This window comes from Hakea prostrata, chromosome 6 (assembly GCF_041222555.1).
Source record: "Hakea prostrata isolate BN-2017 chromosome 6, UWA_Hpros_2, whole genome shotgun sequence".
In the NCBI taxonomy this organism is placed as follows: Eukaryota; Viridiplantae; Streptophyta; class Magnoliopsida; order Proteales; family Proteaceae; genus Hakea; species Hakea prostrata.
Genome location: NC_142605.1, coordinates 4,347,881 through 4,365,319, shown reverse-complemented (window position 1 = coordinate 4,365,319; position 17,439 = coordinate 4,347,881). Strand labels below are relative to the sequence as shown.

Here is a 17,439-nt window from a genome sequence, read left to right as displayed (position 1 = left end):
CATATAACCTTCTCAGCTTCTACAAAAAAAAAAATTAATTTAATGTCAACAGTAGTCAAATGCTGAAGAAACTTCATCAAAGCAAGTTGGAAGACATTTAGAAATGAATTTTTTTAATCAAAAAAGGATATCCATTTGGGTAAGAATATCCCTTGGTTTTCCTAGACACTTAGTTGAGATCTTCTAGCTGGAAGGGTAGAAGACTATGCTTCTCCTCACGCTCTTTCATCACATTTTTAAATATCGACAGAAGAACAGACTCAATAGATCTTTCAATAATTGTATTAAATGAATTGAATATGTAAATTGTGGGATCCACTTATGTTGGAATTCTTTCTTGATTTTTCTTTTTCAAGATGTTTTCTTTGCATTACAAGCTAAGGACAATATTGTCTTTCAATGATTGATAAGACACATATCCATTTCAATAAATATGGTTGGTGTAATATAAATTATAGTCATGACAGATTTCTATTTATCATTCTTAAAATTCGGTCCCCATTTCAATTTGCAAACTTATTTATTATAATTCCACAGCATTTTTCTCAAAGGAATCCTTCAAACGAAAATGAAAATAAAAATAAAAAAATCCTCAACCAGATGGCGCAAGGTGGAATGTAGATATAAAAACTCTTCTATGCAGTAGCATTGAAGCAATGACATTCATAGAAACTTTCACGGCTCCAGTTAGCCCGATGAACCTCAGATCCAAAAAAAGAAAAAAACTTTCACGGCTCCAATATTCAAAATCTTACAATAAGGTCAAACAACCATTAAATGTGCTAAGAAACTTCATCAAAGTAAGTTGGATGAGACCCAATCAAGAAGGAATATTCTTGTGGGTCCCCAAAGTCTAAATCTTTTACTCTAAATGAATTTGAATGAGAAAACAAACGATGAGAAACACTTGGATTGGAATTCTTTCTTTGTTGCGTGTGGTGACAAAAATTATTATAGTATTTGTTTTGTTAAAGTTGTTTTTCTTGCTTTCATTATTCATAAATTTAAATGTAAGATTATCCAAACCATTCATTAATTATCTAAATAAATAACACGAATAGCGGTAGAGTAGGATGGAGAACGTTATACAATTAATTCAATAAAAAATCTAAGTAGATGCCCTGGCAAGAATTCTATGGCAAAGCTGACGAGATCATACCAACCTTATCTTTCGGATGTGTGTTTCAAAATGAATATATAAGACGCTTCCCAAAAAAAAATAATAAAAATAAATAAATAAAAATTGAATGAGATGCAACAGTAATTTTGACTTTTAATAAAGAAGTTTAATTAGTTATTGGTAAATGAAACATGGGGGCGACAATCCAACGTGACAAGAAGAGAAAGGATAGAGATTCAGAATTTACAACTGAAGAGGAGAAATTTCATGGACAAGATATACTGGCGTTTGTCATCTTGAATCCTCTTTCTTCTTCTTCTGCGGCGGATTAAAAGGATCAGAAGTTTCATAATCTTGAATTTCGTGTTTTGATGGAGAGTCCAGGAGAAGAGAAGATAATTATAGCTCTTGGGACTGATATGCAGGAAAGCTCATGGGTTTTGCTTTGGGCAGTGAAGAAATTTCCTGGGAAGAAGTTTTGCATCCTTCATGTTCATCAGCCAGCTCAAGAAATTCGTATTAGTAAGTTTAGAACCTCAAATTTTCTCCCATCTCTAGCTTTCCTTTTCCATTATTATTATTTCTATTATTTTGTATGACTCTGGTGTTGATTCATACTGTTTCTTTTTTCTTCTTTTTGGAGCACGGGTTGCTGGAAGAAAGAAAAGTGGGGGAAACATCCATTTTTTCTCTCTTTTTTTATCCTTCACATGCAGATAGCTATTTCTGATGGTTCTTTCTGTTTTCTTTTTCTCTGGTTTCATCAGTGGGCGGGAGATTTAAAGTAGAAGCACTGGACAAGCATCAAGTCAGAACATTCCGTGAAAAAGAAAGGAAAGAAATGACTGATTTGCTCCGTGAATACCTTGATATTTGTCGACATGTTGGGGTAATGCTTATTTCGTTTCCTTTGAGATCATTTATAATCCACAATAGGTTGAAACATGCCCATTTGAAGGGATTTGATTTGCCAATCAATCATGTTCTTTATGATTACTGACCTTAAATACTTCACTTTTACCACTTTTACAGGTACAAGCAGAGACAATATGCATTGAAAAGGAAACTATTGAGAGAGGAATTGTAGCCTTCATTGCAGAACATGGAATCACAAAACTTGTTATGGGAGCAGCATCATTCAAGCACTACTCAGAGTATGAACCATTCAACAACATTAATATATAATCATCAAGCAGATTTGCTCCTAGCTATATGTTTTGGATGATTGGATCAAAGTCTATCGATTACCTGAGATGGGTTTTGCTAAAATTAATACAACATATGTCCTTACTCAAGCTCTTTTACATTTCAGAAAAATGAAAAACCTGGGGTCCAAGAAAGCAAACTTTATCTACAAGGAGGCTCCAGAATCTTGCCATATTTGGTTTGTCTGCAAAGGCAATCTCATCCTCAAGAGGTATTCTTCTGTCTTATTTTTCTTTCATTCTTCTTGGAAGTTTTGAGTGTCACTGAAGACTTAAAAGGAGGTGGAACCGAACCCGGCCTACAGGGAAGGTGTTTCAGAAAAAACAGCAAGACAGGCTCCATCAGTACTAGAAAGTCCTCAACGTCTAATTCGCCAACTAGATGACCAACCAAGAAATGTACAACTTCCCAAGTCTCTCAGCTATTGTGGTGCTGGTGAACACTTAAGCTCAGTTCAGAAACAAATCCACCGAGCAGCATCCGCTATAAATGACATTCCTTCTGGAGTAAACAGAACATCTCTTTCCAGACGAATACCACCGAAACAAACTGAAAAACTTACTAATCCAGTTCAGGATCTATTCCGATCTTTATCACGTAAAATAGGTGAGAGCTCAACAAGAAAGGATCAAAAACCATCTTCTTCAGGAACTTTACCAGCTATGAGTAGTCTTTCTCAGAGTTCAGATCGTTTTAGACTTTCAACAGACAGTTCAGGGTCAAGTTCCAGAGATGATTCTAGTGATTGTGCTTCCGTATCATCAACCAAATATGAGGCCTTACTGGTATGTGTGACCTTTTTACTACATTATTTATAGCTTATAATTTGCAGAACTGGTATCAATCCTTCAACACCTATCTTCCTTTTATTTCATTTGATCAGTTACTCTTTCTTGCATCTTCTTCTTCTTTTTTACCTTGTTTTTTATGTGTTTTGAAGGTAAGTGTTAGGAAAGAAATTTCATAGAATGTAAATCTCTCTTATTTACAAATTTGTGGCAAATGATCACTATTTATATAATACAATAATGGGTTATTTATGGTATGCACACTCAATACAATTTGCTATGTATGGCATGTATGATAAAATTAATTATCTATGGTATGAACAATAACTATAGGCTATATGAAAAAGGAAGGCAGGTGTAGTGACGAGGATGAGAGTTGATGAAATTCAAATTCAAATTTGAATTTGAATTTTGTCCAACTAAATATGTGTAATACTCCCCCCTCAAGTTGGTTCATGTAAATTTTGGATGCCCAACTTGCCAAGTAGGTCCATGAAATGATCTCGAGATGGTGTTTTGGTGAACAAATCCGCCACTTGAGACCTAGTGTGAGTTCTAGTAGGACGAATGAGACTGCTTTGCAATTCTCATGAACAAGATGACAGTCGTTCTCGATATGTTTAGTGCTCTCTTGGAAAATCGGATTTGATGCAATGTGTAATGTGGCTTGGCTATCACAATATAATGGGGTCCTAGAGTTCACCTCTAGGCCAGTCTCTTGAAGTAGTGTGGTTAACCATTGAACTTCACGAGTTGTATTGGCCATAGCATGGTATTCAGCTTTAGCAGAAGAATGAGATACTATATGCTGCTTCTTTGTCTTCCATGATATTAGACAGTTCCCCAAAAAAATGCAATATCTTGTGGAGTATCTTTTGGTTACCGGACAACTTGCCCAATCCGAGTCACAATATGCACGTAGACAAAGTGTATTATGGGCTGTAAAGTATAAACCGAGGCCCATGAAGGCTTTGAGATATTTGAGAAGACAATGGGAAGAATCGATGTGAAACTGTCAAGGTTCATGCATAAATTGGCTAAGAATATTGACAACATAAGAAATCTCGGGCCTAGTGATAGTCAAATAAATTAGACACCCAACTAACCTCCGATATTGTGATAGATCATGAAGAACTTCACCACTATCTAAAAATAACTTTAGATGCTACTCCATAGGAGTGTTTGCAGGCCGTGCACCAGTAAATCCACAATTAGTCAAAATGTCAAGTGTAAATTTGTGCTAACAGAAATTAAGTCTTTATTAGGGTGTGCAAGCTCAATGCCCAAAAAATATTTCAACTTCCTAGGGTCCTTCATATGAAATTTTGATGGAGCATGGCCTTAATAGAGTATGTCAGTGGCTTGCTTGGAACCTATGATGACAATGTCATCAACATATAGAAGAATGTAAATGGTGTCAACACTTTGGCCATAGCTAGAAAGAGAGTGATCTGACTTGGAGTTGGTAAAACCATATTTGCTCAAAGTCATGAAAAATTTAGAAAACCATTGGTAAGAGGTTTGTTTGAGGCCATATATGGACTTATGGAGGCAACAAACCAACTTCTCCCCTTTCTCCAATATCCAGGAGGTGGTAACATATAAACTTCCTCATTGAGGTCACCTTGTAAAAAAGCATTATTTACATCCATTTGCTCAAGGTCATCCATTTGCAGCAGCAATTTCTAAAAGTACCCATACAGTCACAAGTTTCGCCACTGGAGCGAATGGTTTTGTAAAATCTAATCCCTCAACCTGAGTGTAGCCTTTCGCTACCAAAAGGGCTTTGAGCGTTCAATGGTGACATCAGCCTTACACTAGATTTTATATACCCAACAACAACTAATGGGTTTCTTTTCTAGTAGTAGTGGAACAAGTGTCCATGTTTTATTACAAGTCAAGCCCATGTCTCATCCTCTATGGTGTGACGCCATTCCTGATGTTTTATTGCCACAGTGAAATTCTTTGGTTCAATCTCATTAGATAACGATGCAAGGAAAGCCATGTGTGAGGACAAAAAGTTAACATAGCTCAAGAAATTTGAGAGAGGATACGGTGTATTAGTACCTGTCTTCGATGAGGATTGAAATGATTGAGGGAAGGTGCAATGAAAATCTTCAAAATAACACAGGGGATGAAGGATATGTTGCAGTCTAGTGGCTGCAATGAAATTATTTTGGTTAGTAGGTACAGGTCTAACCTTAGTAGGAATGGGAGTTTCTTGTACAGGGGTGGCATCTTGGTTGTCGGTCACCAAGTTTAAAGGAGCCAAATAAGTAGGTAAAGGATTGGCAAGCGGTGTAAAGAAGATATCATAGAGTTTTCTGCGACATCTTGAACACGTAAGGGTAAAATATGTTGTGGAGTGGTGAAGTTGTTTAGAAGGGCATAAGGCAAAATGTGTTCTTGAAAAGTAACGTCCTTCTGACATAAACCTTTTTTGAGGAAAGGTCAAAAACCTTATAGCTTTTTTGTCCATAGGGGTACGCAATAAAAACCCAAGGGATGCACGCTTATCAAATTTATGAGAAATATTAGTTGTAGGTTATACTCCATATATATCAATTCAAAGAAGGTGCACAAAGAACATTATCCAAAGAATCACTATCACAAATGAAAATGCTCTCGAAGATAGTAACAAGAACAACAGAGCCATCTAGTAAAGATATAGAATTAGAAATAATGAGATAATGAATGCAATAAAGTAGGATTAAAGGTGATGTGATCGGTTGCACCTAAATCCAATATCCAAGTGTTAGCCAATATACCGAATAAATTTAACTAAAGATGATTCTTGGATTGGAGTAGAGGAAGCAATTGGGTGATTTGTTGATGTGTTAAACTAAACACAGAGGTTGAAGAAACATCAATAGTGGGTGAAATAGAGATGGATCCATCACCAGCCATGATGAAGAAAGCAATCTCAAGAACGATCTTAGGTTGATACCATGTTAGGAAAAGAAAAAAACTAGAAGATGCAAGTTTCTCTTGTTTACTAATGTGTGGTAAATGCACTATTTATGCAATACAATAATGGGTTATCTATGACATGTACACACAATTCAATTTGCTATTTATGACATGCACAATAAATTTATTATCTATGGTATGAACAACAAATATAGGGTGTACAAATAAGGAAGGTAAGGTCAAGTGATGAGATGAGAGTTGATGACATGTTTATCCATTGTGTTTCGTTCTAACTATAAGAATTGAATTAATTGGGTCTGAACTGAATAATTACACTAATGAATAAGACACAACATATAGACAAAAGAATGGAGTGATCACTCACCTCCATGAATAATGGAACTTGCCAAATATATGGAGACAATATTCAAAAACCTACTAAACTAGAATTCATACAATTTTTACATGAACACTAACTATGTGGATGCTAAATATTAAGGTTCTAGTTTAATCAAATAAATAGGAATTGTATAGAAACTAGGGATAAGGGAATGAATGATAGGATGTTTCGACAAAATAACACGAGATTGAAAGATAATCTTCCAAACAAAGTTGATCCATAGGTCCATTGGGTCAATTCGTATCGCAACATGTGAGTGAAGATTACTATCTAGGTCGCCACCAAAATATGTAGAAATGAGTCGATATTTGAAACAGGTACAGGAATTACAAACTCCCATAACAATTTTCTTAAATGTTATACAACACAACTCAATGGAAGATTAAGTCCTAGACACCAAAGTCCACTGAAGATTCGCTTACTAGGTCTTGGACACCAGATTCTACCTACAGAAAATGGAGGAATCCACGGCCATCTTATCTGTATCTCACACCCTATCCATTAAGAGCACACCACTAGGATTTCATTTGTCGAGCCACAAGTAAGAATTGTATCCATCATCTATGCTTGAGGGAAGGTATAATTAACAAGTTGTTTACACTAAGGAGTTATTTTCCAAACCTAAGGCACCATTAGGATAAACGCTAGTGTAAGAGAATCCAACTTTTTTTTTTTGGGTCAAAAGCTGAAAACTTAATTGTATTAAAGAGTCGAAGCCAGGAGACCTGAACAACACAGACGTATCAATCATAAACAATAGTGGAACATTCCACCCAAGACTTAGATAAAGAGAGACGACGTGCTCCCTTTGCAAGAAAATCTGCAAAAACATTAGAACACCTAGAGATATAATTAAAACCACCTAACGAAAACTTGAAGAAATCCTCAAAATATATTAAACTAAACTAAGACAAATCCAGTCCAAAGATGAAGGAAGACCCTACAGGGAGAGAATCGCGGGCGTACAATCGGAATTGACTTGGATCATCTCCACCCCCAATGACCTTCCTTAAAGTAAACCTTCCAGTATGGCAAGAAGTTCCATTGCTGTAGCTGACCATCCAATACAATTGTGACATTGAGCAGCTAGAAATGAACCTCGAGAATCCCACAAAATACAGCTCCTACCTCCCTTGTTGGTGTGGTTCTTCCATGCACCGTCTACAAACACTTGAAAGCATTAAGTTTTCTCTGAGGGTCTAGTAATAGTAGGAGGAGCAAAATCCCATGCAAAAAATGACATAGTCAAGAAATTATAAATGTCAACACAAATGAAAGAAAAGTGTTACATAATAGATCTAACTGAGACATCAAGACTAGGAAAAATAGATGAGTTTTGGGTATTCAAAACACACCAAGCCATAGAACTCCAAATTTGGTTCACTCTATCCATATCTCCACAGCCCTTGAATTTTTTCTGGACAAACTCCATCCAGTTATGAATGTCAATCTCTCGAAAATTTGTCATATTGATACGTAAGGGAGAAAGTTCCCAACACATCTTTGCATGAGGGAAAAAGAAGATAGCATGGGTAACAGTTTCCCTACCACAACCACAAATTAAACATAGAGGAGCTAAAACAATGTCTAATAAGTATAGAATTAGAAGTTGCAATTGCCTCATGAGTTGAACTCCAAAGAAAATGATTAATTTTAGGGAAATTACCTAGTTCCAAAGCAATGACATGAAAGAAGATGAAGTAATATTACCTTGAGAATCTGCTAGTGCGAGGCACTGATAATATGTAGATTTATCAGTAAATTTGCCATTAGAGTTTTTATACCAAATCTAATTTACTTGGGAATCAACACTAAGTATGGGAATGGTACACTAAGAGAATCCAACTTTAGTCAAAATGCATTCTTTTTAAGAAACTACTTCATAGGTAAGTTATGTGATCCATTTCATGTTAGCTTCCTTTACTCAATGAACGCCCAAACTGCATTTAATTTAATTTTTCAGACTGTAAAATTTTGTGGTGTTGTATAACCGGAGAATTGGAAACTCTAAATTTGGTTTACTGTGACAAACCCTATTCGGGTAAGTAATACACATTTCCTAAAACTCAAACCCTAATTCTCTAACTCTATCGTTCTTCACATGGTATCATCCTCCAAGGTATGATCCTTAGACATCAACCTCTCTCCTCATCCACATCAATGGCATCTAACCAAGCTTTCCAATATGTTTCATCTCACCTCGATGCTCACCACAAATAATTTCTTACTGTATAAAACTCCTCTATTAATTTCGTCTCCTAAGTAACTAGGATCTCTTAGACTTCTTCCGAGGCGCACCCTAATTGGGATATTATAAACTCAAACTTGTTATTGAATTCTCTATAAAATACATGGTCACACACTAAAAAGGGTAAGATGAACTTCTCCAACTCTATTGTTCTTCACAGTTCCATAACTAATCCCTTTGAAGCCTATCTATAATAGAGGAACAATGATGAACAGTAGTTTTTAAATGATAAAATGGAGACCCAAAAACTGAATAGGGTATTTACATCGTGCTGCATCCGAGACACATTTGTGTAGGGTGTTTACATCATTAGAAACTCCAGAGAAGATGCCAGGGTTTAAGAGGACAACACGATGACTAAACATGTCCTAGAAAGTATCTGAAGCTTCTATAACTAAGAAACATAAGAGAAAATTATTGAGATGCTTAGCAAAAGCTAGAGAAGCAATCTTAAGTCATAATTTACTACTTAGTAATGACAAATTGGAAAAAGGAATGGCATGCTAATCGTTGTTGTTTGTTCTCTTTTTTGGTAAAATATGCTAGTAGTAGTTGTAAAAAAAATGAGAGAGAAAAAGAGTGAGATTTTAGAGTGGGGATTATTACATATACTATCAAGGAGGATCAAGCCCTGACATCCTCATTGGAGGCATTGGTCACTACCAACTGAGATGACCTTTGATGGTGGGTTTTAACTACTGTTCAATGTCTTGAGTTACACCCCTTCTTATAGAAGGACCCTTGTCTCTTTCAATAAGTCTTGGAGACCTGGGTTACTAGGTTAATTACATGGTCTTTGGTATTGATTAGGTATACCAATGTTTGAGTTCAAATTAACCATATTGATAAGGTGTACAATATTTGTGTTCATGTCATTTTCATCTTTACGTTGAGTTGTTATCGCATGCAGTGAAGTCCCTCTTGAGCATAGATTGTAATCGCATGTGATGACTTGAGTTCATCAAGGTTTGGACTCCTAGCTTGAGCAATCACTTTATGCAATGAGGAGAGTCCACTAGGGTTAGGACTCTTGACTCGTGCAATCAAACCTTGACTATGATTATCGTTAACAAGCTCCTGCGAACTCGTGTGTCGAGGACACCTTAAGTTTGTAGAGAAATGTGGTGAAACACTGGGAAGGGAAAGCCTTGGTGAAGATACCCACCAATTGATCTTTAGTTGATAAAAAGAAATCAAGATCCTTTTTTGCAACCTTAAAATGGACAAAGCAAAAATCTATATTGACATGTTTTAATCAAGCATGAAGCACCGCATTGTTAGTGAGACAGGTAGCACAAATGTTGTCACATCATAATGCAGGCTCATGAAGGAGATGATACTAAGTTCTTATAACACATTGGAACTAGGTCAACTTGTCCATGACAATTACAAAAGCTTGATATTCAAACTCAATGCTAGAGCGGGCTATAGAGGGTTGTTTGTATGAGCTCCAACAAATCGAATTAGTGCCCAAAAATATAGAATATCCGTTGGTGAATTTCCTATCATCAAGATAGCTTGCCAAATCTGCATGAAAATAGACCGAGAGGTGGAGGGAGTTGTCTTGTGAAAATGAAGAACATAGGAAATTGTACCCTTTAAATAGCATAAAATACATTCAACCACCAACTAGTGCTCCTTGGAAGAGGGGGGGGGGGGGTGCATGAATTAACATGCTTTGATGACAGCATGTTGAATGTCAGAACTTGTGAGTACCAAATATTGGAGGACACCAACAAAGCTTCCATATTGAATTGGGTTTTGTGAGGATTCAGCACCAGACCTGCTCAACTGGGCCGAAGTTAGATATAGGAGTTGACACAGTCCTGTAACCACCCATGTTGGCTTTGCGTAGGACATCAAGAATGTAATGTTGTTAGCGTAAGTGCAAGCTAGTTGGTGTCTAAGTGACGGGCATGCCAAGAAAATAATGAATAGAACCTACGTTTTCAACTACAAAGGTGTCATTGAGTTGTTTGATAAACCATGTAGCACATTAGTACTCCCTGTGAAGATGATGTCATCTACATAATTTACTATAAAAGCGTTTGATTTGCTGATGAAACAAGTTCTCAACCGAGAGTATAGACTTATGAAAAACACCAAGTGCTTCAGATTTTACGGTTGAAGGATAAAACTAGATAAACTTTCTAAAACCATAAACAAGAGTAATAAAATAATGGTAACCCTAAACCAAAAATATAGCTGAAGTACCCCCAAACATCCAAGTAAATCTAGTCCAATAGTCCTCTGCAACGTAAATAGAGAAATTAAAGGGGAGCTTATGACTCTTGCCTTGCTAACCGACACTACAAATTAAAAATCCTTGGAAACAGAAATAGGTGAGTTGAACTTATTAACCTATAAATAACTACTTCTTGGAAGGCAGGGCGTCCCAATCGAGAGTGCCAGCCAAGATAAGGGAAGGCGTTCTCCAAGTAAAGCATGCGTAAAACTTGTATTAGGAGACTGATGCTGCAAATCAAACCAATATAACCCATTTTAAACTTGCCCTACAGAAGACAGATACCCACGATCCGATCCTTCATATAAAAGACTTAAAAGGAAGAAATTCAAAGACAACAACATTATTATCCTTGGTGACATAGGGGTGATGAGATGATTATTACTCTGTGTGTGATTTGTAAACCAACCCCATTGCCAAATTGAACTTGGTCAACACCGATGAAAGGTTACAGATCTTGCGAGTGATTAAGATCTGGTGTCATATGGTAAGCAGCACCAGTATCAGGATGCCAACTGCTATCAACAACTGAAGACGACGAATAGGCAAAGTAGTGAGACAATAATTATAAAAGTTTGTCTTGAAGGTTAATTTTTCATCTCATTTCCCTACAGAATATTTTTTTCGAGAACGAAAATCTCGATAAAAATCGATACATAAAAGTATAATTTTTATTTAGAAATTTTATTGTTTATCACTTTCAATGAGAGTGAGAAGAAAGGAATCCTTTCACAGGAGAGATTTGAAATGTGCATATATGTCACACGACTGAACAGCGATAGCAACACTTTTTTACAGGAAACAGAAACAGAAGACTTTAATGAGAATGAAAACAAAGGAACGAAGGAACAACTACTGAGAGAAAGGCAAGAACTCGAATTATTGAAGATGAAAAGGGACCAAATATTGGATGAACTTCGGAACGCCGAGGAAGATTCCAATCGAATGGTTGCAGACTTGGTTGAGAAGAAGGTATTCTCAGCTGCACAACAGTTGGTAGCTTTACAGAAAGAGCTTGGCGATTTGGAGGAGCAAAGACGAAAGGAAGTGGAAGAGTTTGAAAGCTTGCAGAGGCGGCATCAGTTCTTCTCGGTGTTCTCTGCCCTGGATATTGAGGCAGCAACTGGGGGCTTCAGCCCATCAATGAAGATTGGAGAAGGGTCATTTGGGGATGTTTATAGAGGACTCCTTCGACAAACCCCTGTGGCTATTAAGAGGTTTCACTTTCATGGTTTGGAAGGCCAAAGCAGCGCAGATTTCCAACGAGAGGTAAACCATTTTTTAGTCTCATCTGCATGCGACAAGTTATAAGTTTAGTCAGATCAGTAGGTGGAGCGTATTCACTTGTTGTCTCAAGCGTTATATATTAATTTTTCTTTTTTCAGATTGATGTCTTGAGCAAGGTAAGGCATCCATACCTTGTCACCCTCATTGGAGCCAGCCCTGAAGCTTCTTCACTTGTGTTTGAGCTCCTTACTAATGGTAGCCTCGAAGATCGCCTCAAATGTAAGGATGGAACACCTCCTCTTCCATGGAAAACTCGTATACGTATTGCCAGTGAGATCTGCACAGCTCTCATCTTCCTTCACTCCAACCATCCTCATATCATAGTTCATGGCGATCTCAAACCATCAAATATCCTTCTGGATGAAAACTTAGTATGCAAACTTGGTGATTTTGGGATTGCTAGCTTTATTGCTCGTGATCAAAATTCAACCTCCATAACCACACTATTTCATGAAACTGATCCAAAGGGAACCTTTGCCTACATGGATCCTCAGTTTGCGGCAACTGGGCAGCTAACGGAAATGTCTGACGTTTACTCATTTGGAGTTGTACTGTTGCAGCTTTTGACTGGGAGACCAGCCTTCGGTTTGATACAGAAAGTGCAGTGTGCAATGGTAGAGGGAACTCTTAATGATATGTTAGATGCCTCAGCAGGTCATTGGCCTTTGGTCGAGGCAAAGAGGCTGGCTCAAATGGCATTGAGGTGTTGTGAGATGGACAGGAAGAACCGTCCAAAACTTGAACCAGAAGTGTGGAAGCTGCTCCGCTTACTGGAGTTTTAACTTTGGAAATGCTGTTATATTATGCCGAGTTGAATCAAATGTATAGCTTGTTGTATAATTTTTAATATAGAAATCATTTTCTTTTATTTTATTCTAGGAAACCATCCTTATTTAGTGTTAAGAATATCTAGTCTAACGCAACGGAATACCAACAAGAATCGAAGAGACAGAAGCAATCACTCGCACAACACAGAGATTTTACTTGGTTCGGTCAGAGACCTACATCCAAGGATGAGATATGCTCTCACCAAGCTTATGCAATCGAAGAACAACAGAGAAGGATTACAGCCCTAAGATCAGTGTGATAACTCTATACAAAAGGTAAAAGAAAGAAACATCAAGACAAGGAACAATCACACCTGAAACCACAGATGACAACCTTGCTTCTTCTTCCCTGGAACACACAACCGAGAGTACCAAACAAGCACCTCCACGCCCAAACAGCAAGTAATACTTGCACACCTTTACAAGAGTAAACCTCACAACAAAGATCAAGCAAGGAGCAGCAATGGAGTCTTCTTGCGCATGAGCAGAATCACCAAACCAAAGGAGAGCAAACCCTAGAACCCGTGAGAGAGATTGAGAGGAGAGAGAGCAAATGAGCGAATTAATCTGAAAACCCAAAACCCCCAAATTACATACATGAGATACAACATGGGAAATTACTCACATACCCTCTAAACAACTCAATAAGACTTAGCCTATCCTAACCATAGTGAAAAGACTAAACTGCCCCCTGTATCATATTACAACATTCTCCACCTTGACTTTGTTATTTTGCCGATGCATAAACCTGAGAGAACACAACTCATCAAATAAAATAAAAAACAATGTAAAACAAATTATAGAGATAATAATTTCAATGAGTTTAAGGCAGACTTAAACTTATTAACAGGTACAACCTAAGTCATAATATCTGCAGGGCTAATGGAAGTATCTATCTTGCATATATTAATTAAACCCTTAGCAATTATATCTCTAATAAAATGCAATTTTACATCAACATGCTTTGTTCTTTCATGAAACACATTGTTCCTAGCAAGACACAAAGCACTCTGGGAATCACAATAAACAAGAGAATGCAAGTCATGAAAACCAAGCTCCCCTAGAAGTCCCTTAAGCCACATGCATTCCTTCACAGCCTCAGACAAAGCAATGTACTCAGCCTCAGTGGTTGAAAGTGCCACCACATGTTGGAAGGTGGACTTCCAACTCACTAGATTCCCACCAAGAGTAAACAAGTATCCAGTAATGGACCTTCTCTTATCCAAATCAGAGGCAAAATCTGAGTCACAATATCCAACAATGTCTAACTTATCAACACAAGAGTTATCATGAACAATTTTATAAGATGCAGAATTTTTTAGATATCTCAAAAACCACATAACTGCATCCCAATGTGAATCACATGGCCTACTCATGTATCTACAAACAAGACCAACTGCATAAGCAATATCAGGCCTACAACAAACCATAGAATACATGAGACTACTAACACATTCTTGATATGGTCTATTAGTTACAACAGCAATAGAACCATTTTAAGCTTGAAATGAGCACCAAGAGGAGTATTAACAGTCCTAATATTATCATGTCCAAACTTGTTAACAAGTTTATGAATGTATCCAACTTGAGACAAGGTCAAAACACCACTAGGCCTATCTCTATGAATATCAATGCCAAGAATCCTTTTAGCAGCCCCTAAATTTTTCATTTCAAACTCAGATTTCAACATAGACTTAAGCTTACAAATCTGAAATTTACCCTTTGATGCAATAAGCATGTCATCAACATAAAGTAAAAGATAAATGAAAGAATTAGTGCTAAACTCACAATAATAAATACAACTATCATAGGAGCTTCTCTTGTAACCATTCTTAAGCATGAATTCATCAAACCTTTTATACCATTGCCTAGGAGATTGTTTCAAGCCATACAATGACCTTAACAATAAACAAACCTTTGTCTCACTCCCCTTCACAACAAAGCCCTTAGGCTGAACCATATAAATATGCTCATCTAACTTACCATTCAAGAATGCAGTTTTCACATCTAATTGTTCAAGTTCAAGATCAAAGAGAGCAGCCAGGGCAAGAAGCACTCTAATAGAAGTATATTTCACAACAGGTGAAAACACTTCATTATAATCAATTCCCTCAACTTGGGAATACCCCTTAGCTACTAGTCTTGCCTTATACCTAGGTTGTTCAACACCAGGAATACCAGCCTTAAATTTATAAACCCACTTACAACCAATTAGTTTCTTTCCTTTGGGTCTATCTACAAGAGTCCAAGTCTGATTTTTCATTAAAGATTCCATTTCATCTTCCATGGCAACAAGCCAAAGCTTGCTATCCCCACATCCAAGAGACTCTTTATAGGTTCTAGGCTCACATCCCTCAAGCTGGTCAGCTACATTTAAAGCATAAGAAATCAGATTTGGACTCCCATTAGATACACACATATTAGCATATCTAGAAGGTCTCTTTATCTCTCTTTTAGACCTATCTCTAGCCAATAAATAACCATCTAAAGGATCCTCATCTTTAAGCTCTTCTTTAACATCAAAAGAATCACTACCAACTTCTAGATCATCATCCTCAACCTTAGGATCAGATTCATCAACCTCAGTCTCAGACTTATCCTCTAACTCCACCTCAAATATAGCCTTGTCTAGATCATTGGAGTTAGGTCTAACACTTGATGAATCAATTTTCAGAAATTCAAGTTCATTGAATTTAACATCTCTACTAATTACAATTTTCTTATCTTGTAAACACCAAAGCCTATATCATTTAACACCTAAAGGATACCCTAGGAAGATACACTTCCTACCCCTAGGCTCAAGTTTACCCTTGTTTTGATGAACAAAACAAACACAACCAAAAGGTTTCAACAAATTGTAATCAGTATGCACTTTACTCCACCTAAAATCAGGTGTTTCAAAATCAACAGAGGAACAAGGAGATTTATTAATGACATAACAAGCTGTACTAGCAGCTTCAGCCCAGAATTTCTTACTTAGTCCAGATTCAATCAACATGCATCTAACCCTATCCATGATTGTCTTATTCATCCTCTCAACCACTCCATTTTGTTGAGGAGTATAAGTGCATGTTCTATGTCTAGTAATACCATGTTCCTTACAAAAAACCAGAAACTTTTCATTCACAAATTCAAGACCATTATCAGTTCTAAGTTTCTTGATTTTCTTTTCAGTTTGATTTTCAACCAATACTTTCCATTCTAGAAATTTATCAAAACAGCAGATTTATCTCTAAGAAAATACAGCCATGTCTTTCTAGAATAATCATCAATAATAGACAAGAAATATTGGGCACCAAAAAGAGACAAATGTACATTTGGACTTCCCCACAAATCAGAATGAATATATTCAAGCACATGAGATGTCTTATATGAAGAATGGGGGAATTTAGTCTTATGGAGCTTACCCATGGCACACACATAACAAAAAGTCAAAGGGCTAAATTTCTTAAGACTTATTGGGCCACTTTTGTACAAATGTCCAAGCCCCTTACTACTTATATGACCCAGTCTCTTATGCCATAGCTCCACCTCACTAAGAACCCCATTAGAGATTGATGCAGCCCCTAAAACCACACTTCCATTTAAGAAGTATAAACCATTCTTCAAATCAGCAGTTAGAATTACACTACTACCCCTCATAACCCTAAGAGAACCATCCCTAGAGATGTAAGAGAAACCCCTAGAATCAAGCTGACTCAAGGACAGCAGGTTCCTCCTAAGTCTAGGTACATGTCTCACCTTTTCAAGGTCTCTAACAGTCCCATCATTCAACTTAAGTCTTATTGATCCAATCCCCCACAACATCACAAGCATGATCATTACCCATTAATACTTTACCACCACTGATAGACTCAAAAGTGATAAACCACTCCCTTCTAGGAGTCATATGAAAGGTACAGACTGAATCTAAGATCCAGGCATCATGATCACTACAAGATGAAACCACTAGTGCATCACTAGTAACATCAGCCACATGTGTAGCCTCCATTATCTCATTTCCATTTTCACTTTGCAACTTTTGAAGTCTCTCTCTACAAAATTTTCTTATGTGTCCTTCCTTCTTACAATAATAACAAACTCTTTTATTGTTGTTAATCTTTCCATTAAAATTCTGATTCACATTTGCATTGCCATTCTTTACAACAAACTTCTTCTTTTTCTTATTATTATTGAACTTCTTCTTAGTTTCATGCATACTTCTATTATCAGAATTAACATATAAACCCTCACTAGCATGCTTTCCCTTCTTCTCACATTTCAATTCTATATCCCTAATTTTCAATGCTTCCATCACATCATCAAGGGTTATAGATTTTCTACCATACTTAATAGCATTTTTCACACCAACATGAGAATCAGACAAATAATTCAATAATAGGACAGCAAGGGTATTATCAGATAATTC

The 17,439-nt window shown here is 36.8% G+C and overlaps 1 protein-coding gene across 1 annotated transcript; it reads left to right on the top strand.

The window, feature by feature from the left end:
• The first annotated feature begins 1,310 nt into the window (after window positions 1-1,310).
• On the top strand, window positions 1,311-13,788 carry LOC149012138 (U-box domain-containing protein 33-like). The gene is made up of 7 exons (XM_089159097.1): window positions 1,311-1,642; window positions 1,888-2,009; window positions 2,153-2,274; window positions 2,433-2,537; window positions 2,631-3,111; window positions 11,716-12,186; window positions 12,303-13,788. Exons 1-7 carry the CDS (start codon window positions 1,492-1,494, stop codon window positions 12,984-12,986), a joined length of 2,136 nt encoding a protein of 711 aa, XP_089015223.1. The 5' UTR covers window positions 1,311-1,491; the 3' UTR covers window positions 12,987-13,788.
• Window positions 13,789-17,439: the final 3,651 nt, after the last annotated feature.

Excerpts from the sequence above, each read along its gene's own strand:
- LOC149012138 (XM_089159097.1), top strand. The coding sequence starts at position 1,492 with ATGGAGAGTCCAGGAGAAGAGAAGATAATTATAGCTCTTGGGACTGAT. Across the intron at positions 2,010-2,152 it reads ATATTTGTCGACATGTTGGG|GTACAAGCAGAGACAATATG; the intron begins GTAATGCTTATT and ends CCACTTTTACAG. Across the intron at positions 2,538-2,630 it reads GGCAATCTCATCCTCAAGAG|GGAAGGTGTTTCAGAAAAAA; the intron begins GTATTCTTCTGT and ends CCCGGCCTACAG.